This window comes from Salmo salar, chromosome 07, assembly GCF_965601325.2.
Source record: "Salmo salar chromosome 07, fSalSal1, whole genome shotgun sequence".
In the NCBI taxonomy this organism is placed as follows: domain Eukaryota; kingdom Metazoa; phylum Chordata; class Actinopteri; order Salmoniformes; family Salmonidae; genus Salmo; species Salmo salar.
In genome coordinates, this window is record NC_138297.1 from 64,915,001 (window position 1) to 64,939,065 (window position 24,065).

Below are 24,065 nucleotides of genomic sequence, written 5' to 3' on the forward strand. Positions count from 1 at the left end.
GTACCTCAGGGGAGTGGTGAATTCTCAGTGATGTACCTCAGGGGAGTGGTGAATTCTCAGTGATGTAACTCAGGGGAGTGGTGAATTCTCAGTGATGTACCTCAGGGGAGTGGTGAATTCTCAGTTATGTAACTCAGGGGAGTGGTGAATTCTCAGTGATGTAACTCAGGGGAGTGGTGAATTCTCAGTGATGTAACTCAGGGGAGTGGTGAATTCTCAGTGATGTAACTCAGGGGAGTGGTGAATTCTCAGTGATGTAACTCAAGGGAGTGGTGAATTCTCTCCTCTTTTTGATCTTAAAGTCTTGTCTCTCTTTCTCTCTTACAGATCATTGCCTCATCTCAGGACCCCTGGACTAAATGGATGTTAAAACCACCTTACTAGCCAAGTTTAACAATCATCATAGTCCAATCATCCAGGATCTTTCAACATGAACAATCTGTTCCTGTCCTTCAGCTAAGACAGACTGCCAGTCACTAGCCACATAGTGTACCACTCTGTATCAGGACACTGTAGTCCACTGAGTCTCAGTATCTCACCTTTAACCCCTCACCCCCAGCCTTTGACCCTTAACCCCTGACCCCTAACCATGTATGGCAGCGCCCGCTCCGTTGCCAAGATGGATGACAACAACAGCAGCAGTCAGAGTCCCGGTCGCTCCCCCTGCCTGCCCCGCTCCCCGCGCCTCGGCCACCGTCGCACCAACAGTACAGGAGGCCCCGGGGGAAAGACCCTCTCCATGGAGAACATCCAGTCTCTGAACGCAGCCTATGCCACCTCCGGACCCATGTACCTCAGTGACAACGAGGTCATCTCTCAACAGGTGATCTAGTTATAGAATATGACGTGTCGTTTAGAGGTTTTTATCCAAAATGACTGTCATCTCCTTCTATTCTTTTAAATCAGGAGTCTTAAACCTTTTCTTGCCGAGGAACCCCCTCCCAGGCAAACTGGCGACCCAGGGACCCTCATCATACGTTAGCAAAACAATATTCTGTATATCATTATCATCCCCAGGTGAATGATAGTGGCAAGGACAAGTAATCAACATTTTAAAATGTATAGTTTTGGTAGATGGTTTTTCATTATTTTGACCTCCCCACATGATAATTGGAAGAGGAAGTGTAACTCTAATATAGCCTATTAGCTAGGAAGGTGACTCCAAACACATTTTCAAAAAGAGCAGCTGTTTAGCTGGTTAAACAAAGGTTAGCCATGTGTTGGCAAAAATGAATGTCCAAGTGAAGAAAACTGACCAGAAGCCAGTGGCACTGCCACACTGGTCGCCTGTCTGTGGCTGCTGTTTCATAGACTATGTCAGACACTGCAGTGAGTGGAATTGGCTCCAATGACTGTAATTTGCTCAATATTAGGAGTTGAAAAATAAAGTTTACATCTTTAGAAAGAAGATATTCTCCTTTTTTCTACTGTAGTTATGTAATTGACATTTTGTTTATTCTGTTGTTACTAGCGATATTCATGAAAACATTTAAAGGACGCAAAATATAAATCCACTTTAAAATAAATTGCAGACCCTCTGCAGTACCTGTAGGGATCCACGGACGCCCGGTTGAATACACCTGTTTTAAATGACACTATGACTAGCACCTCGCTTTTACCAAAGATACTTCCTGTATGGCTAGCGCCTCACCTTTACCAAAGACACTTCCTGTATGGCTAGCACCTCGCTTTTACCAAAGATACTTCCTGTATGGCTAGCACCTCGCTTTTACCAAAGATACTTCCTGTATGGCTAGCACCTCGCTTTTACCAAAGATACTTCCTGTATGGCTAGCACCTCGCTTTTACCAAAGATACTTCCTGTATGGCTAGCACGTCGCTTTTACCAAAGATACTTCCTGTATGGCTAGCACCTCGCTTTTACCAAATATACCTCCTGTATGGCTAGCACGTCGCTTTTACCAAAGATACTTCCTGTATGGCTAGCACCTCGCTTTTACCAAAGATACTTCCTGTATGGCTAGCACCTCGCTTTTACCAAAGAGACTTCCTGTATGGCTAGCACGTCGCTTTTACCAAAGATACTTCCTTTATGGCTAGCACGTCGCTTTTACCAAAGATACTTCCTGTATGGCTAGCACCTCGCTTTTACCAAATATACCTCCTGTATGGCTAGCACGTCGCTTTTACCAAAGATACTTCCTGTATGGCTAGCACCTCGCTTTTACCAAAGATACTTCCTGTATGGCTAGCGCCTCGCTTTTACCAAAGATACTTCCTGTATGGCTAGCGCCTCGCTTTTACCAAAGATACTTCCTGTATGGCTAGCGCCTCGCTTTTACCAAAGATACTTCCTGTATGGCTAGCGCCTCGCTTTTACCAAAGATACTTCCTGTATGGCTAGCGCCTCGCTTTTACCAAAGATACTTCCTGTATGGCTAGCGCCTCGCTTTTACCAAAGATACTTCCTGTATGGCTAGCGCCTCGCTTTTACCAAAGATACTTCCTGTATGGCTAGCGCCTCGCTTTTACCAAAGATACTTCCTGTATGGCTAGCGCCTCGCTTTTACCAAAGATACTTCCTGTATGACTAGCACCTCGCTTTTACCAAAGATACTTTCTGTATGGCTAGCACCTCGCTTTTACCAAAGACACTTCCTGTATGACTAGCACCTTGCTTTTACCAAAGATACTTTCTGTATGGCTAGCACCTCGCTTTTACCAAAGACACTTCCTGTATGGCTAGCACATTGCTTTTACCAAAGACATTTCCTGTATGGCTAGCACATTGCTTTTACCAAAGACATTTCCTGTATGGCTAGCACATTGCTTTTACCAAAGACACTTCCGGGATGACTAGCACATTGCTTTTACCAAAGACACTTCCTGTATGACTAGCACATTGTTTTTACCAAAGACACTTAGCTACTGTATGGATGTGAATTATTTAAATGGTTTGTATTCCTGTATGTGAATTCTGTTGTTTGTATACTTGAATATGCTGATCTTAACAAAATTGATTTATGTGGACAATAAAGTAAATCTAATCTAATCCGATCTATTCTAGACCCAGGCCTATCCCAACCCCAACCACGACCTTAGCCTGCCCAAGAGCACCATGACCCTGGGTCGCTCCGGAGCAAAGCTCCCATACGGCATCCGGACAACCGCCATGGGCTCCAACCCCAACATCAGCCAGGGAGGTGGAGGCTCATCCATGCCCAGTGACAGCATCGCGTTTGGGTGTGACCACGTGTCCTCGTCCCAGTCCAGCCTCCAGCAGGCGTCCACGGTGCCTCACTCCTTACGCCAAACCAGAGACAACACCATCATGGACCTCCAGACCCAGCTGAAGGAGGTGCTGAGGGAGAACGAGCTCCTCCGGGGGGAGCTGGATGTGAAGGAGAGCAAGCTGAGCTCTTCCATGAACTCTATCAAGACCTTCTGGAGCCCGGAGCTGAAGAAGGAGAGAGCCCTGAGGAAGGACGAGGTGTCCAAGATCTCCGTCTGGAAGGAGCAGTACAGAGTGGTGCAGGACGAGACTCAGGTAAGATCCTGGAGTCACTGGCAGTACATGTAGTTAGACTGGAAGGAGCAGTACATGTAGTTAGACTGGAAGGATCAGTACATGTAGTTAGACTGGAAGGATCAATACATGTAGTTAGACTGGAAGGATCAGTACATGTAGTTAGACTGGAAGGAGCAGTACATGTAGTTAGACTGGAAGGAGCAGTACATGTAGTTAGACTGGAAGGATCAGTACATGTAGTTAGACTGGAAGGATCAGTACATGTAGTTAGACTGGAAGGAGCAGTACATGTAGTTAGACTGGAAGGAGCAGTACATGTAGTTAGACTGGAAGGATCAGTACATGTAGTTAGACTGGAAGGATCAGTACATGTAGTTAGACTGGAAGGATCAGTACATGTAGTTAGACTGGAAGGATCAGTACATGTAGTTAGACTGGAAGGATCAGTACATGTAGTTAGACTGGAAGGAGCAGTACATGTAGTTAGACTGGAAGGAGCAGTACATGTAGTTAGACTGGAAGGAGCAGTACATGTCGTTAGACTGGAAGGAGCAGTACATGTCGTTAGACTGGAAGGATCAGTACATGTCGTTAGACTGGAAGGATCAGTACATGTCGTTAGACTGGAAGGATCAGTACATGTCGTTAGACTGGAAGGATCAGTACATGTCGTTAGACTGGAAGGATCAGTACATGTAGTTAGACTGGAAGGATCAGTACATGTAGTTAGACTGGAAGGATCAGTACATGTAGTTAGACTGGAAGGATCAGTACATGTAGTTAGACTGGAAGGATCCGTACATGTAGTTAGACTGGAAGGATCCGTACATGTAGTTAGACTGGAAGGATCAGTACATGTAGTTAGACTGGAAGGAGCAGTACATGTAGTTAGACTGGAAGGAGCAGTACATGTAGTTAGACTGGAAGGAGCAGTACATGTCGTTAGACTGGAAGGAGCAGTACATGTCGTTAGACTGGAAGGAGCAGTACATGTCGTTAGACTGGAAGGAGCAGTACATGTCGTTAGACTGGAAGGAGCAGTACATGTCGTTAGACTGGAAGGATCAGTACATGTCGTTAGACTGGAAGGATCAGTACATGTCGTTAGACTGGAAGGATCAGTACATGTAGTTAGACTGGAAGGATCAGTACATGTAGTTAGACTGGAAGGATCAGTACATGTAGTTAGACTGGAAGGATCAGTACATGTAGTTAGACTGGAAGGATCCGTACATGTAGTTAGACTGGAAGGATCCGTACATGTAGTTAGACTGGAAGGATCAGTACATGTAGTTAGACTGGAAGGATCCGTACATGTAGTTAGACTGGAAGGATCCGTACATGTAGTTAGACTGGAAGGATCCGTACATGTAGTTAGACTGGAAGGATCAGTACATGTAGTTAGACTGGAAGGAGCAGTACATGTAGTTAGACTGGAAGGATCCGTACATGTAGTTAGACTGGAAGGATCCGTACATGTAGTTAGACTGGAAGGATCAGTACATGTAGTTAGACTGGAAGGAGCAGTACATGTAGTTAGACTGGAAGGAGTGTGAAGTCATTCAGGTAGGATGCAGAGACTCACATGGAAGTTGGAAGTTGGTCCTAAGGACACAGGTTGGTTCTAACCATTGGGTCAGTTGTTGGTGGTTTTGCAGGGTGTTGTAACCCTGGTCAAAGGTGAAGAGGTCAGAGTGAGTTGTATAAGCTGTTAGTGCTGTTGTTGTCTCTTCCATATTTAGCTCACAGTTAGCCAGAGATCTGCCTTCCGCCTCAGATTTTTCCCCCTCCGGCTGTGTGTGCGTGTGAGTGTGTGACGTCGGTCAGTGAGCAGCTGGTTCGCCTGTCTGCTGAGTTGGATAAATCTGGGGTCTGTCTGGGCAGATTTGAACCCACAAAGCTTGATCACAACCTCTTATTGGGAACACAATTTTGAGAGACAGTTTTATCTAATTATGTAGTGAGGATGAAGACAGTTTTATCTAATTCTGTAGTGAAGGATGGAACCAGTTTTATCTAATTCTGTAGTGAAGGATGGAGACAGTTTTATCTAATTCTGTAGTGAAGGATGGAGACAGTTTTATCTAATTCTGTAGTGAAGGATGGAGACAGTTTTATCTAATTCTGTAGTGAAGGATGGAACCAGTTTTATCTAATTCTGTAGTGAAGGATGGAGACAGTTTTATCTAATTCTGTAGTGAAGGATGTAGACAGTTTTATCTAATTCTGTAGTGAAGGATGAAGACAGTTTTATCTAATTCTGTAGTGAAGGATGAAGACAGTTTTATCTAATTCTGTAGTGAAGGATGGAGACAGTTTTATCTAATTCTGTAGTGAAGGATGGAATCAGTTTTATCTAATTCTGTAGTGAAGGATGGAGACAGTTTTATCTAATTCTGTAGTGAAGGATGAAGACAGTTTTATCTAATTCTGTAGTGAAGGATGTAGACAGTTTTATCTAATTCTGTAGTGAAGGATGGAGACAGTTTTATCTAATTCTGTAGTGAGGATGGAGACAGTTTTATCTAATTCTGTAGTGAGGATGGAGACAGTTTTATCTAATTATGTAGTGAGGATGAAGACAGTTTTATTTAATTCTGTAGTGAAGGATGGAGACAGTTTTATTTAATTCTGTAGTGAAGGATGGAACCAGTTTTATCTAATTCTGTAGTGAAGGATGGAGACAGTTTTATCTAATTCTGTAGTGAAGGATGGAACCAGTTTTATCTAATTCTGTAGTGAAGGATGGAGACAGTTTTATCTAATTCTGTAGTGAAGGATGGAGACAGTTTTATCTAATTCTGTAGTGAAGGATGGAATCAGTTTTATCTAATTCTGTAGTGAGGATGGAGACAGTTTTATCTAATTCTGTAGAGAAGGATGAAGACAGTTTTATCTAATTCTGTAGTGAAGGATGGAGACAGTTTTATCTAATTCTGTAGAGAAGGATGGAGACAGTTTTATCTAATTCTGTAGTGAAGGATGTAGACAGTTTTATCTAATTATGTAGTGAGGATGAAGACAGTTTTATCTAATTCTGTAGTGAAGGATGGAACCCGTTTTATCTAATTCTGTAGTGAAGGATGGAGACAGTTTTATCTAATTCTGTAGTGAAGGATGGAGACAGTTTAATCTAATTCTGTAGTGAAGGATGGAACCAGTTTTATCTAATTCTGTAGTGAGGATAGAGACAGTTTTATCTAATCCTGTAGTGAGGATAGAGACAGTTTTATCTAATCCTGTCATCTAGCTTAGAAACCAGGTGTAATTTCCAGTCCTACCTGTCCTATATTCCATCTAACCTGTCATCTAGCTCAGAAAACATGAGTGACGTTCAGTCCTACCTTCCCTGTATCCTGTCTAACCTGTTCTAAAACAGAAAGGCTGCTGTGGGCATTTGATCTGATGACAGGTTAGATGGGATACAGGACAGGTAGGACTGGACGTCACACATTTAAAATAAAAATATGTATATATTTTTTTATTTCACCTTTATTTAACCAGGTAGGCCAGTTGAGAACAAGTTCTCATTTACAACTGCGACCTGGCCAAGATAAAGCAAAGCAGTGCGACACAAACAACAACACAGAGCTACACATGGAATAAACAAACGTACAGTACACAATAGAAAGGTCTATATACAGCATGTGCAAATGAGGTAAGATTAGGGAGGTAAGGCAATAAATAGGCCATAGTGGCAAAATAATTACAATTTAGCAATTAAACACTGGAATGGTAGATGTGCAGAAGATAAATGTGCAAGTAGAGATACTGGGGTGCAAAGGAGCAAGATAAATAAACACCTGGTTTCTTCCCTGATGCCAAAAAGCAGACCTTCTTAGAAAGCCTTTAGCTGTATCTGACTGGTTTTCTCCTGTTGTTGTAATGGCTGCTGTTCTGGGGGGAACCATGATGAACCTGGTAACTGGGTTTATTTACAGGCCACCTGTAAGAATAGAGGGGGAAAGGGAGATACCAGGTCAGATGTACAACTGAATGCCTTCTACTGAAATGTGTCTTCCTCATTTAACCCAACCCCTCTGAATCAGAGAGGTGAGGAGGGCTTCCTCATTTAACCCAACCCCTCTGAATCAGAGAGGTGAGGGGGGCTTCCTCATTTAACCCAACCCCTCTGAATCAGAGAGGTGAGGAGGGCTTCCTCATTTAACCCAACCCCTCTGAATCAGAGAGGTGAGGGGGGCTTCCTCATTTAACCCAACCCCTCTGAATCAGAGAGGTGAGGGGGGGCTTCCTCATTTAACCCAACCCCTCTGAATCAGAGAGGTGAGGAGGGCTTCCTCATTTAACCCAACCCTCTGAATCAGAGAGGTGAGGAGGGCTTCCTCATTTAACCCAACCCCTCTGAATCAGAGAGGTGAGGAGGGCTTCCTCATTTAACCCAACCCCTCTGAATCAGAGAGGTGAGGAGGGCTTCCTCATTTAACCCAACCCCTCTGAATCAGAGAGGTGAGGAGGGCTTCCTCATTTAACCCAACCCCTCTGAATCAGAGAGGTGAGGAGGGCTTCCTCATTTAACCCAACCCCTCTGAATCAGAGAGGTGAGGAGGGCTTCCTCATTTAACCCAACCCCTCTGAATCAGAGAGGTGAGGAGGGCTTCCTCATTTAACCCAACCCCTCTGAATCAGAGAGGTGAGGAGGGCTTCCTCATTTAACCCAACCCCTCTGAATCAGAGAGGTGAGGGGGGCTTCCTCATTTAACCCAACCCCTCTGAATCAGAGAGGTGAGGAGGGCTTCCTCATTTAACCCAACCCCTCTGAATCAGAGAGGTGAGGGGGGCTTCCTCATTTAACCCAACCCTCTGAATCAGAGAGGTGAGGAGGGCTTCCTCATTTAACCCAACCCCTCTGAATCAGAGAGGTGAGGGGGGCTTCCTCATTTAACCCAACCCCTCTGAATCAGAGAGGTGAGGGGGGCTTCCTCATTTAACCCAACCCCTCTGAATCAGAGAGGTGAGGAGGGCTTCCTCATTTAACCCAACCCCTCTGAATCAGAGAGGTGAGGAGGGCTTCCTCATTTAACCCAACCCCTCTGAATCAGAGAGCTGAGGAGGGCTTCCTCATTTAACCCAACCCCTCTGAATCAGAGAGGTGAGGAGGGCTTCCTCATTTAACCCAACCCCTCTGAATCAGAGAGGTGAGGGGGGGCTTCCTCATTTAACCCAACCCCTCTGAATCAGAGAGGTGAGGAGGGCTTCCTCATTTAACCCAACCCCTCTGAATCAGAGAGGTGAGGAGGGCTTCCTCATTTAACCCAACCCCTCTGAATCAGAGAGGTGAGGAGGGCTTCCTCATTTAACCCAACCCCTCTGAATCAGAGAGGTGAGGAGGGCTTCCTCATTTAACCCAACCCCTCTGAATCAGAGAGGTGAGGGGGGCTTCCTCATTTAACCCAACCCCTCTGAATCAGAGAGGTGAGGAGGGCTTCCTCATTTAACCCAACCCCTCTGAATCAGAGAGGTGAGGAGGGCTTCCTCATTTAACCCAACCCCTCTGAATCAGAGAGGTGAGGAGGGCTTCCTCATTTAACCCAACCCCTCTGAATCAGAGAGGTGAGGAGGGCTTCCTCATTTAACCCAACCCCTCTGAATCAGAGAGGTGAGGGGGGCTTCCTCATTTAACCCAACCCCTCTGAATCAGAGAGGTGAGGAGGGCTTCCTCATTTAACCCAACCCCTCTGAATCAGAGAGGTGAGGAGGGCTTCCTCATTTAACCCAACCCCTCTGAATCAGAGAGGTGAGGGGGGCTTCCTCATTTAACCCAACCCCTCTGAATCAGAGAGGTGAGGGGGGCTTCCTCATTTAACCCAACCCCTCTGAATCAGAGAGGTGAGGAGGGCTTCCTCATTTAACCCAACCCCTCTGAATCAGAGAGGTGAGGAGGGGCTTCCTCATTTAACCCAACCCCTCTGAATCAGAGAGGTGAGGGGGGGCTGCCTTAATCAACATCCAGGTCTTCAGCGCCCGGGGAACAGTGGGTTAACTGCCTTGTTCAGGGGAACAGTGGGTTAACTGCCTTGTTCAGGGGAACAGTGGGTTAACTGCCTTGTTCAGGGGAACAGTGGGTTAACTGCCTTGTTCAGGGGAACAGTGGGTTAACTGCCTTGTTCAGGGGAACAGTGGGTTAACTGCCTTGTTCAGGGGAACAGTGGGTTAACTGCCTTGTTCAGGGGAACAGTGGGTTAACTGCCTTGTTCAGGGGAACAGTGGGTTAACTGCCTTGTTCAGGGGAACAGTGGGTTAACTGCCTTGTTCAGGGGAACAGTGGGTTAACTGCCTTGTTCAGGGGAACAGTGGGTTAACTGCCTTGTTCAGGGGAACAGTGGGTTAACTGCCTTGCTCAGGGGAACACTGGGTTAACTGCCTTGTTCAAGGGAACACTGGGTTAACTGCCTTGTTCAGGGGAACACTGGGTTAACTGCCTTGTTCAGGGGAACACTGGGTTAACTGCCTTGTTCAGGGGAACACTGGGTTAACTGCCTTGTTCAGGGGAACAGTGGGTTAACTGCCTTGTTCAGGGGAACAGTGGGTTAACTGCCTTGTTCAGGGGAACAGTGGGTTAACTGCCTTGTTCAGGGGAACAGTGGGTTAACTGCCTTGTTCAGGGGAACAGTGGGTTAACTGCCTTGTTCAGGGGAACAGTGGGTTAACTGCCTTGTTCAGGGGAACAGTGGGTTAACTGCCTTGTTCAGGGGAACAGTGGGTTAACTGCCTTGTTCAGGGGAACAGTGGGTTAACTGCCTTGTTCAGGGGAACAGTGGGTTGTTCAGGGGAACAACCCACTGTTCAGGGGAACAGTGGGTTAACTGCCTTGTTCAGGGGAACAGTGGGTTAACTGCCTTGTTCAGGGGAACAGTGGGTTAACTGCCTTGTTCAGGGGAACAGTGGGTTAACTCCCTTGTTCAGGGGAACAGTGGGTTAACTGCCTTGTTCAGGGGAACAGTGGGTTAACTGCCTTGTTCAGGGGAACAGTGGGTTAACTGCCTTGTTCAGGGGAACACTGGGTTAACTGCCTTGTTCAGGGGAACACTGGGTTAACTGTCTTGTTCAGGGGAACACTGGGTTAACTGTCTTGTTCAGGGGCAGAACGACAGATCAAACAGAAAGCTGTAAAGTTTCATTACATACATGCTGTGATATTGGTGATGATGATGATGATGCCAAATAAGGTGTCTTTCACAACTACACACACATGCATGCACAAACAACACAAACACACACACAAACACTCACGAGCACGCACACACAAACAACACACAGCTGTCAGAACCACACCTCATTGTGAAATCAGTGAAGGAATTGCAGTATAAATCACAGCACGTCCTGGAAGAGCACACAGAAATAGCTGTATTCAGATGGCCTGTCAGCCAGATGGACAGAGTGTATTCAGATGGCCTGTCAGCCAGATGGACAGAGTGTATTCAGATGGCCTGTCAGCCAGATGGACAGAGTGTATTCAGATGGCCTGTCAGCCAGATGGATGTAGTGTATTCAGATGGCCTGTCAGCCAGATGGACAGAGTGTATTCAGATGGCCTGTCAGCCAGATGGACAGAGTGTATTCAGATGGCCTGTCAGCCAGATGGATGTAGTGTATTCAGATGGCCTGTCAGCCAGATGGACAGAGTGTATTCAGATGGCCTGTCAGCCAGATGGACAGAGTGTATTCAGATGGCCTGTCAGCCAGATGGATGTAGTGTATTCAGATGGCCTGTCAGCCAGATGGATGTAGTGTATTCAGATGGCCTGTCAGCCAGATGGACAGAGTGTATTCAGATGGCCTGTCAGCCAGATGGACAGAGTGTATTCAGATGGCCTGTCAGCCAGATGGACAGAGTGTATTCAGATGGCCTGTCAGCCAGATGGACAGAGTGTATTCAGATGGCCTGTCAGCCAGATGGACAGAGTGTATTCAGATGGCCTGTCAGCCAGATGGACAGAGTGTATTCAGATGGCCTGTCAGCCAGATGGACAGAGTGTATTCAGATGGCCTGTCAGCCAGATGGACGTAGTGTATTCAGATGGCCTGTCAGCCAGATGGACGTAGTGTATTCAGATGGCCTGTCAGCCAGATGGATGTAGTGTATTCAGATGGCCTGTCAGCCAGATGGATGTAGTGTATTCAGATGGCCTGTCAGCCAGATGGACAGAGTGTATTCAGATGGCCTGTCAGCCAGATGGATGTAGTGTATTCAGATGGCCTGTCAGCCAGATGGATGTAGTGTATTCAGATGGCCTGTCAGCCAGATGGACAGAGTGTATTCAGATGGCCTGTCAGCCAGATGGATGTAGTGTATTCACATGGCCTGTCAGCCAGATGGATGTAGTGTATTCACATGGCCTGTCAGCCAGATGGACAGAGTGTATTCAGATGGCCTGTCAGCCAGATGGATGTAGTGTATTCAGATGGCCTGTCAGCCAGATGGACAGAGTGTATTCAGATGGCCTGTCAGCCAGATGGACAGAGTGTATTCAGATGGCCTGTCAGCCAGATGGACAGAGTGTATTCAGATGGCCTGTCAGCCAGATGGATGTAGTGTATTCAGATGGCCTGTCAGCCAGATGGACAGAGTGTATTCAGATGGCCTGTCAGCCAGATGGACAGAGTGTATTCAGATGGCCTGTCAGCCAGATGGACAGAGTGTATTCAGATGGCCTGTCAGCCAGATGGACAGAGTGTATTCAGATGGCCTGTCAGCCAGATGGACAGAGTGTATTCAGATGGCCTGTCAGCCAGATGGACAGAGTGTATTCAGATGGCCTGTCAGCCAGATGGACAGAGTGTAATGTCCCAGGAGCCTCTCAGTGGGCTGTTACAGTCACCCCACTGTGTCCTAAAAACATCTCAGGAACAGAGTGTGGGCTTCTGGAAGTGTGTGTGTGTGTATGTGTGTATGAGTGTGAGAGACCATCCTCCCTTATCCCAGGAGATGACTCAAGCGCCAGGAACAATTTGAGAGTGACAGAGAGAGAGAAAGACAGAGAGGGGGACAAAGAGAGAGAGACAGAAAGATAGAGAGAAAGACAGAGAGGGGGACAAAGAGAGAAAGAAATAGATAAATCTGTCTCCATCCTTTCACTACCCCACCACTTTTCACAGGGTTTTCACAGACATTTCCTCACATCTTTTATACCCTCCTCTTCACCTCTCCTCCTCTCAGATGGAGTGATAGAACATGTCATGGAATATATGTTATTATTGGAGAGAGAGAGAGAGAGAGAGAGGAGAGAGAGAGAGAGAGAGAGAGAGAGAGAGAGAGAGAGAGAGAGAGAGAGAGAGAGAGAGAGAGAGAGAGAGAGAGAGAGAGAGAGAGAGAGAGAGAGTGAGAGAGAGAGAGAGAGAGAGAGAGAGAGAGAATCCCAGTGCATACCAAGACTCTCACTCCAGACTCAGTTGAGGACCGTTTAACATGGCTGGATCTGGAGTAGTCTCTAGGGGTCATAGAGTGGGCTGTGGATGTGTAGCCAGGTGTGTGTGTGTATCTCTGTCTGTGTGTGTGTTGTGTGACAGAGTGTGGGCCTGACAGTGTATATTTCTTAGTTGTGTGTGATGCTGGTGACAGTGTAAGGTGTCAGTGGTCTCTGTGTTAGAAGAGCTATAGGACTGCAGTGGCTCACACCCAGACAGCCGACACTATTCATCTCAGGCTATGTCCCAAATGGCACCCTATTCCCTATATAGTGCACTACTTCTGACCATAGCACTATGGGCCCTAGTGCACTTTATAGGGAATAGGGTGCCATTTGGGATGTATTTTTACTTTAATTAATGCTCTGAAGTGAGAGGGCATGAAAAGAGAGAGGAGGAGGAGGAGATAAAGAGAGAGAGAGAAGGAGGGGTAGAGGAGAGTCTCTGTAGGAAATAGGTTCCTGTCTTATAAAAGAAACCAGTAAATCTGGTGTGTAAAGAGAGAGGGATGGAGGGAGGAGAGATAGGGGTGGACGGAGGAGAGATGGGGATGGGAGAGATAGGGGTGGAGGGAGGAGAGTTAGGGATGGAGGGAGGAGAGATAGGGATGGGAGAGATAGGTGTGGAGGGAGGAGAGATAGGGATGGAGGGAGGAGAGATAGGGATGGAGGGAGGAGAGATAGGGATGGGAGAGATAGGGGTGGAGGGAGGAGAGATAGGGGTGGAGGGAGGAGAGATAGGGGTGGAGGGAGGAGATAGGGATGGAGGGAGGAGCGATAGGGATGGGAGAGATAGGGGTGGAGGGAGGAGAGTTAGGGATGGAGGGAGGAGAGATAGGGATGGGAGAGATAGGGGTGGAGGGAGGAGAGATAGGGATGGAGGGAGGAGAGATAGGGATGGAGGGAGGAGAGATAGGGATGGAGGGAGGAGAGATAGGGATGGGAGAGATAGGGGTGGAGGGAGGAGAGATAGGGATGGAGGGAGGAGAGATAGGGATGGAGGGAGGAGAGATAGGGATGGAGGGAGGAGAGATACGGATGGGAGTGATAGGGGTGGAGGGAGGAGAGATAGGGATGGAGGGAGGAGAGATAGGGATGGGAGTGATAGGGGTGGAGGGAGGAGAGGGGTGGAGGGAGGAGAGATGGGGGTGGAGGGAGGAGAGATGGGGGTGGAGGGAGGAGAGATGGGGGTGGAGGGAGGAGAGATGGGGGTGGAGGGAGGAGAGATGGGGTGGAGGGAGGAGAGATGGGGTGGAGGGAGGAGAGATGGGGATGGATGGAGGAGAGATAGGGATGGGAGTGATAGGGGTGGAGGGAGGAGAGATAGGGGTGGAGGGAGGAGAGATAGGGGTGGAGGGAGGAGAGATAGGGGTGGAGGGAGGAGAGATAGGGATGGAGGGAGGAGAGATAGGGATGGAGGGAGGAGAGATAGGGATGGAGGGAGGAGAGATACGGATGGGAGTGATAGGGGTGGAGGGAGGAGAGATAGGGATGGAGGGAGGAGAGATAGGGATGGGAGTGATAGGGGTGGAGGGAGGAGAGATGGGGGTGGAGGGAGGAGAGATGGGGGTGGAGGGAGGAGAGATGGGGGTGGAGGGAGGAGAGATGGGGGTGGAGGGAGGGAGATGGGGGTGGAGGGAGGAGAGATGGGGTGAGGAGAGATGGTGGAGGAGAGAGATGGGGTGGAGGGAGGAGAGATAGGGAGGGAGTGATAGGGGTGGAGGGAGGAGAGATGGGGTGGAGGGAGGAGAGATAGGGGTGGAGGGAGGAGAGATAGGGGTGGAGGGAGGAGAGATAGGGGTGGAGGGAGGAGAGATAGGGGTGGAGGGAGGAGAGATAGGGGTGGAGGGAGGAGAGATAGGGGTGGAGGGAGGAGAGATAGGGGTGGAGGGAGGAGAGATAGGGGTGGAGGGAGGAGAGATAGGGATGGAGGGAGGAGAGATAGGGATGGAGGGAGGAGAGATAGGGATGGAGGGAGGAGAGATAGGGGTGGAGGGAGGAGAGATAGGGATGGAGGGAGGAGAGATAGGGATGGAGGGAGGAGAGATAGGGATGGGAGTGATAGGGGTGGAGGGAGGAGAGATAGGGGTGGAGGGAGGAGAGATGGGGTGGAGGGAGGAGAGATGGGGTGGAGGGAGGAGAGATGGGGATGGAGGGAGGAGAGATGGGGATGGAGGGAGGAGAGATGGGGATGGAGGGAGGAGAGATAGGGGTGGAGGGAGGAGAGATAGGAGGTGGAGGGAGGAGAGATGGGGATGGAGGGAGGAGAGATGGGGATGGAGGGAGGAGAGATAGGGGTGGAGGGAGGAGAGATAGGAGGTGGAGGGAGGAGAGATAGGAGGTGGAGGGAGGAGAGATAGGAGGTGGAGGGAGGAGAGATAGGAGGTGGAGGGAGGAGAGATAGAGACAGACAGGCGAGAGAGAGGAAGGGATTGAGATAGACAGAAAAAATTGGCCCAATAGTTGCATCATTAAAAACACAAACTTTACTTCATTTAACAGACCCAGAAAATGAAAGCAAGCCCCCCTCCTCATCCACCATGCTAGAGTAGCTAACGCTAATCCCAGATGTTGTGTATCTGTTCAGCCAATCAGGTTGAAACTATCAGACCAGGGGTTCCGTTTCTTTTTTGCCTGCTGTGTTAGCAGCATCGCATTAGTGGAAACTGAGACTGTTCTCAGGGCAGAACAGCTTGTAGCTAGATAAGTTTGAGTCGCGTCGTGACAAGCTTTGCTAACTCTAACCCTTTTCCTAACCTTAACCTAATTCTCCTAACCTGTTGCGTAAATTCTCCTAACCTGCTACAAGAAAATGACTTCTGCTAGTCAAAACTGGCAGACCCACCCTGAGAACAGTCTTGGGTTTCCACTAATGCGATACAACACTGCATTAGGTTAGATGTGAAAAAACACAATGCTGCAGCCTGATTGGCTGAACACGATACATACCATCCTGGATTAGCATTTAGCCACTAAATGGTGTTTCATGAGGAAAGCATATTTACCCCCGCCTTCTCGCCATTAAATCAAGTTAAGGAGGAAATCGAAGCCTATGCTGCTTCAATGGAGAATGTTTTAGGTATGAACGGTCCACGAGGGACACGAGCTTATTGCCAGCTGGATATAATGCGTTTGGCCGGTAAAATGAATACGACTCAATACCGCCATCTTCAGGCCTTTGGGCTAACGGTACATAGAACACCCCCTGATGCCCCACACCTCTACAAAGTCCCCCAGATATACAGTTGAAGTTGGAAGTTTACATACACCTTAGCCAAATACATTTGAACTCAGTTTTTCACAATTCCTGACATTTAATCCTAGTAAAAATTCCCTGTCTTAGGTCAGTTAGGATCACCACTTTATTTGAAGAATGTGAAATGTCAGAATAATAGTAGAGAGAATGATTTATTTCAGCTATACCTTGACTTTGTTGTCCTTAAGCCATTTTGCCACAACTTTGGAAGAATGCTTGGGGTCATTGTCCATTTGGAAGACCCATTTGCGACCAAGCTTTAACTTCCTGACTGATGTCTTGAGATGTTGCTTCAATATATCCACATAATTTTCCTCCCTCATGATGCAATCTGTTTTGTGAAGTGCACCAGACCCTCCTGCAGCAAAGCACCCCCACAACATGATGCTGCCACCCCGTGCTTCACGGTTGGGATGGTGTTCTTCGGCTTCCAAGCCTCCCCCTTTTTCCTCCAAACATAACGATGGTCATTATGGCCAAACAGTTCTATTTTTGTTTCATCAGACCTGAGGACATTTCTCCAAAAAGTACGATCTTTGTCCCCATGTGCAGTTGCAAACTGTAGTCTGGCTTTTTTTATGGCGGTTTTGGAGCAGTGGCTTCTTCATTGCTGAGCTGCCTTTCAGGTTATGTCGATATAGGACTCGTTTTACTGTGGATATAGATATTTTTGTACCTGTTTCCTCCAGCATTTTCACAAGTTCCTTTGCTGTTGTTCTGGGATTTATTTGCACTTTTCGCACCAAAGTACGTTCATCTCTAGGAGACAGAACGCGTCTCCTTCCTGAGCGGTATGACGGCAGTGTGGTCCCATGGTGTTTATACTTGTGTACTATTGTTTGTACAGATGAACGTGGTACCTTCAGGCGTTTGGAAATTGCTTTCAAGGATGGACCAGATTTGTGGAGGTCTACAATTTTTTTTCTGAGGTCTTGGCTGATTTCTTTTGATTTTCCCGTGATGTCAAGCAAAGAGGCACTGAGTTTGAAGGTAGGCCTTGAAATACATCCACAGGTACACCTCCAATTGACTCAAATGATGTCAATTAGCCTATCAGAAGCTTCTAAAGCCATGACATAATTTTCTGGAATTTTCCAAGCTGTTTAAAGGCACTTGGTGTATGTAAACTTCTGACCCACTGGAACTGTGATACAGTGAATTATAAGGGAAATAATCTGTCTGTAAAGAATTGTTGGAAAAAGTACTTGTGTCATGCACAAAGTAGATGTCCTAACCGACTTGCCAAAACTATAGTTTGTTAACAATTTGTGGAGTGGTTTAAAAAATGAGTTTTAATGACTCCAACCTCAGTGTATGTAAACTTCCCACTTCAACTGTACCTGCTCCAGTGTGAGCAGAGGCCACACCAGCTGTAGCAGCACAGCTCTGGTGTCACTACACCCTGCCCCCTGCATCTCATGTTTCCTGGTCTTCCACACTGACATTTTGATTGGCTACACTATCCCTAGACCCTCCTCCTGTTGGCTACACTATACCTAGACCCTCCTCCTGGCTACACTATACCTAGACCCTCCTCCTATTGGCTACACTATACCTAGACCCTACTCCTGGCTACACTATACCTAGACCCTCCTCCTGTTGGCTACACTATACCTAGACCCTCCTCCTGTTGGCTACACTATACCTAGATCCTCCTCCTGTTGGCTACACTATACCTAGACCCTCCTCCTGGCTACACTATACCTAGACCCTCCTCCTGTTGGCTACACTATACCTAGACCCTCCTCCTGGCTACACTATACCTAGACCCTCCTCCTGGCTACACTATACCTAGACCCTCCTCCTGTTGGCTACACTATACCTAGACCCTCCTCCTGGCTACACTATACCTAGACCCTCCTCCTGTTGGCTACACTATACCTAGACCCTCCTCCTGTTGGCTACACTATACCTAGACCCTCCTCCTGTTGGCTACACTATACCTAGACCCTCCTCCTGTTGGCTACACTATACCTAGACCCTCCTCCTGGCTACACTATACCTAGACCCTCCTCCTATTGGCTACACTATACCTAGACCCTCCTCCTATTGGCTACACTATACCTAGACCCTCCTCCTGGCTACACTATACCTAGACCCTCCTCCTGTTGGCTACACTATACCTAGACCCTCCTCCTGGCTACACTATACCTAGACCCTCCTCCTGTTGGCTACACTATACCTAGACCCTCCTCCTGGCTACACTATACCTAGACCCTCCTCATGTTGGCTACACTATACCTAGACCCTCCTCCTGTTGGCTACACTCTACCTAGACCCTCCTCCTGGCTACACTATACCTAGACCCTCCTCCTGTTGGCTACACTATACCTAGACCCTCCTCCTGTTGGCTACACTCTACCTAGACCCTCCTCCTGGCTACACTATACCTAGACCCTCCTCCTGGCTACACTATACCTAGACCCTCCTCCTGGCTAGTCTATACCTAGACCCTCCTCCTCCTGGCTACACTATACCTAGACCCTCCTCCTGTTGGCTACACTATACCTAGACCCTCCTCCTGGCTACACTATACCTAGACCCTCCTCCTCCTGGCTACACTATACCTAGACCCTCCTCCTGTTGGCTACACTATACCTAGACCCTCCTCCTGTTGGCTACACTATACCTAGACCCTCCTCCTGTTGGCTACACTATACCTAGACCCTCCTCCGTTGGCTACACTATACCTAGACCCTCCTCCTGTTGGCTACACTATACCTAGACCCTCCTCCTGTTGGCTACACTATACCTAGACCCTCCTCCTGGCTACACTATACCTAGACCCTCCTCCTCCTGGCTACACTATACCTAGACCCTCCTCCTGTTGGCTACACTATACCTAGACCCTCCTCCTGGCTACACTATACCTAGACCCTCCTCCTGTTGGCTACACTATACCTAGACCCTCCTCCTGTTGGCTACACTATACCTAGACCCTCCTCCTGGCTACACTATACCTAGACCCTCCTCCTGTTGGCTACACTATACCTAGACCCTCCTCCTATTGGCTACACTATACCTAGACCCTCCTCCTGTTGGCTACACTATACCTAGACCCTCCTCCTGTTGGCTACACTATACCTAGACCCTCCTCCTGGCTACACTATACCTAGACCCTCCTCCTGTTGGCTACACTCTACCTAGACCCTCCTCCTGGCTACACTATACCTAGACCCTCCTCCTGTTGGCTACACTATACCTAGACCCTCCTCCTGGCTACACTATACCTAGACCCTCCTCCTGTTGGCTACACTATACCTAGACCCTCCTCCTGTTGGCTACACTATACCTAGACCCTCCTCCTGTTGGCTACACTATACCTAGACCCTCCTCCTCCTGGCTACACTATACCTAGACCCTCCTCCTGTTGGCTACACTATACCTAGACCCTCCTCCTCCTGGCTACACTATACCTAGACCCTCCTCCTGGCTACACTATACCTAGACCCTCCTCCTGGCTACACTATACCTAGACCCTCCTCCTCCTGGCTACACTATACCTAGACCCTCCTCCTGTTGGCTACACTATACCTAGACCCTCCTCCTCCTGGCTACACTATACCTAGACCCTCCTCCTGTTGGCTACACTATACCTAGACCCTCCTCCTCCTGGCTACACTATACCTAGACCCTCCTCCTCCTGGCTACACTATACCTAGATCCTCCTCCTCCTGGCTACACTATACCTAGACCCTCCTCCTGTTGGCTACACTATACCTAGACCCTCCTCCTCCTGGCTACACTATACCTAGACCCTCCTCCTGTTGGCTACACTATACCTAGACCCTCCTCCTGGCTACACTATACCTAGACCCTCCTTCTGTTGGCTACACTATACCTAGACCCTCCTCCTGTTGGCTACACTATACCTAGACCCTCCTCCTGGCTACACTATACCTAGACCCTCCTCCTCCTGGCTACACTATACCTAGACCCTCCTCCTGGCTACACTATACCTAGACCCTCCTCATGTTGGCTACACTATACCTAGACCCTCCTCCTGTTGGCTACACTATACCTAGACCCTCCTCCTGTTGGCTACACTATACCTAGACCCTCCTCCTGTTGGCTACACTATACCTAGACCCTCCTCCTGGCTACACTATACCTAGACCCTCCTCCTGTTGGCTACACTATACCTAGACCCTCCTCCTGTTGGCTACACTATACCTAGACCCTCCTCCTGGCTACACTATACCTAGACCCTCCTCCTGTTGGCTACACTATACCTAGACCCTCCTCCTGGCTACACTATACCTAGACCCTCCTCCTGTTGGCTACACTATACCTAGACCCTCCTCCTGTTGGCTACACTATACCTAGACCCTACTCCTGGCTACACTATACCTAGACCCTCCTCCTGTTGGCTACACTATACCTAGACCCTCCTCCTGTTGGCTACACTATACCTAGACCCTCCTCCTGTTGGCTACACTATACCTAGACCCTCCTCCTGGCTACACTATACCTAGACCCTCCTCCTGTTGGCTACACTATACCTAGACCCTCCTCCTGGCTACACTATACCTAGACCCTCCTCCTGGCTACACTATACCTAGACCCTCCTCCTGGCTACACTATACCTAGACCCTCCTCCTCCTGGCTACACTATACCTAGACCCTCCTCCTGTTGGCTACACTATACCTAGACCCTCCTCCTGTTGGCTACACTATACCTAGACCCTCCTCCTGTTGGCTACACTATACCTAGACCCTCCTCCTGTTGGCTACACTATACCTAGACCCTCCTCCTGGCTACACTATAGCTAGACCCTCCTCCTGTTGGCTACACTATACCTAGACCCTCCTCCTGGCTACACTATACCTAGACCCTCCTCCTGTTGGCTACACTATACCTAGACCCTCCTCCTGTTGGCTACACTATACCTAGACCCTCCTCCTGTTGGCTACACTATACCTAGACCCTCCTCCTGGCTACACTATAGCTAGACCCTCCTCCTGTTGGCTACACTATACCTAGACCCTCCTCCTGGCTACACTATACCTAGACCCTCCTCCTGTTGGCTACACTATACCTAGACCCTCCTCCTGTTGGCTACACTATACCTAGACCCTACTCCTGGCTACACTATACCTAGACCCTCCTCCTGTTGGCTACACTATACCTAGACCCTCCTCCTGTTGGCTACACTATACCTAGACCCTCCTCCTGTTGGCTACACTATACCTAGACCCTCCTCCTCCTGGCTACACTATACCTAGACCCTCCTCCTGGCTACACTATACCTAGACCCTCCTCCTGTTGGCTACACTATACCTAGACCCTCCTCCTGTTGGCTACACTATACCTAGACCCTCCTCCTGGCTACACTATACCTAGACCCTCCTCCTGGCTACACTATACCTAGACCCTCCTCCTCCTGGCTACACTATACCTAGACCCTCCTCCTGTTGGCTACACTATACCTAGACCCTCCTCCTATTGGCTACACTATACCTAGACCCTACTCCTGGCTACACTATACATAGACCCTCCTCCTGTTGGCTACACTATACCTAGACCCTCCTCCTGGCTACACTATACCTAGACCCTCCTCCTGGCTACACTATACCTAGACCCTCCTCCTCCTGGCTACACTATACCTAGACCCTACTCCTGGCTACACTATACCTAGACCCTACTCCTGGCTACACTATACCTAGACCCTCCTCCTGTTGGTTACACTATACCTAGACCCTCCTCCTCCTGGCTACACTATACCTAGACCCTCCTCCTGTTGGCTACACTATACCTAGACCCTCCTCCTGTTGGCTACACTATACCTAGACCCTCCTCCTGTTGGCTACACTATACCTAGACCCTCCTCCTGTTGGCTACACTATACCTAGACCCTCCTCCTGGCTACACTATACCTAGACCCTCCTCCTCCTGGCTACACTATACCTAGACCCTCCTTCTGTTGGCTACACTATACCTAGACCCTCCTCCTGTTGGCTACACTATACCTAGACCCTCCTCCTGTTGGCTACACTCTACCTAGACCCTCCTCCTGTTGGCTACACTATACCTAGACCCTCCTCCTGTTGGCTACACTATACCTAGACCCTCCTCCTGGCTACACTATACCTAGACCCTCCTCCTGTTGGCTACACTATACCTAGACCCTCCTCCTGTTGGCTACACTCTACCTAGACCCTCCTCCTGTTGGCTACACTATACCTAGACCCTCCTCCTGTTGGCTACACTATACCTAGACCCTCCTCCTGGCTACACTATACCTAGACCCTCCTCCTGTTGGCTACACTATACCTAGACCCTCCTCCTGTTGGCTACACTATACCTAGACCCTCCTCCTGTTGGCTACACTATACCTAGACCCTCCTCCTGTTGGCTACACTATACCTAGACCCTCCTCCTGTTGGCTACACTATACCTAGACCCTCCTCCTGGCTACACTATACCTAGACCCTCCTCCTGTTGGCTACACTATACATAGACCCTCCTCCTGTTGGCTACACTATACCTAGACCCTCCTCCTGTTGGCTACACTATACCTAGACCCTCCTCCTCCTGGCTACACTATACCTAGACCCTCCTCCTGTTGGCTACACTCTACCTAGACCCTCCTCCTGGCTACACTATACCTAGACCCTCCTCCTGTTGGCTACACTATACCTAGACCCTCCTCCTGTTGGCTACACTATACCTAGACCCTCCTCCTGTTTGCTACACTATACCTAGACCCTCCTCCTGGCTACACTATACCTAGATCCTCCTCCTCCTGGCTACACTATACCTAGACCCTCCTCCTGTTGGCTACACTATACCTAGACCCTCCTCCTCCTGGCTACACTATACCTAGACCCTCCTCCTGGCTACACTATACCTAGACCCTCCTCCTGTTGGCTACACTATACCTAGACCCTCCTCCTGTTGGCTACACTTTACCTAGACCCCCCTCCTGTTGGCTACACTATACCTAGACCCTCCTCCTCCTGGCTACACTATACCTAGACCCTCCTCCTGTTGGCTACACTATACCTAGACCCTCCTCCTGTTGGCTACACTCTACCTAGACCCTCCTCCTGTTGGCTACACTATACCTAGACCCTCCTCCTGTTGGCTACACTATACCTAGACCCTCCTCCTGGCTACACTATACCTAGACCCTCCTCCTCCTGTTGGCTACACTATACCTAGACCCTCCTCCTGTTGGCTACGCTATACCTAGACCCTCCTCCTGTTGGCTACACTATACCTAGACCCTCCTCCTGTTGGCTACACTATACCTAGACCCTCCTCCTGTTGGCTACACTATACCTAGACCCTCCTCCTGTTGGCTACACTATACCTAGACCCTCCTCCTGTTGGCTACACTATACCTAGACCCTCCTCTTGTTGGCTACACTATACCTAGACCCTCCTCCTGGCTACACTATACCTAGACCCTCCTCCTCCTGGCTACACTATACCTAGACCCTCCTCCTGTTGGCTACACTATACCTAGACCCTCCTCCTGGCTACACTATACCTAGACCCTCCTCCTGTTGGCTACACTATACCTAGACCCTCCTCCTGTTGGCTACACTATACCTAGACCCTCCTCCTGGCTACACTATACCTAGACCCTCCTCCTGTTGGCTACACTATACCTAGACCCTCCTCCTGTTGGCTACACTATACCTAGACCCTCCTCCTGGCTACACTATACCTAGACCCTCCACATGTTGACTACACTATACCTAGACCCTCCTCCTGTTGGCTACACTATACCTAGACCCTCCTCCTGTTGGCTACACTATACCTAGACCCTCCTCCTGTTGGCTACACTATACCTAGACCCTCCTCCTGTTGGCTACACTATACCTAGACCCTCCTCCTGGCTACACTATACCTAGACCCTCCTCCTGTTGGCTACACTATACCTAG

At 48.7% G+C, this 24,065-nt stretch overlaps 1 protein-coding gene across 13 annotated transcripts in view; it reads left to right on the plus strand.

The window, feature by feature from the left end:
- The first annotated feature begins 323 nt into the window (after positions 1–323).
- Positions 324–24,065, plus strand: part of LOC106576657 (ELKS/Rab6-interacting/CAST family member 1) — a 549,430-nt gene continuing 525,688 nt past the window's right edge. For all 13 annotated transcript variants that reach the window (XM_082977939.1, XM_082977941.1, XM_082977940.1 and 10 more), the window contains exons 1-2: positions 324–823; positions 3,029–3,508. In XM_082977939.1, coding sequence (XP_082834065.1) covers positions 590–823; positions 3,029–3,508 — 714 coding nt within the window. In that variant the 5' untranslated portion in view covers positions 324–589. The remainder of the gene's footprint in view (positions 824–3,028; positions 3,509–24,065) is intronic.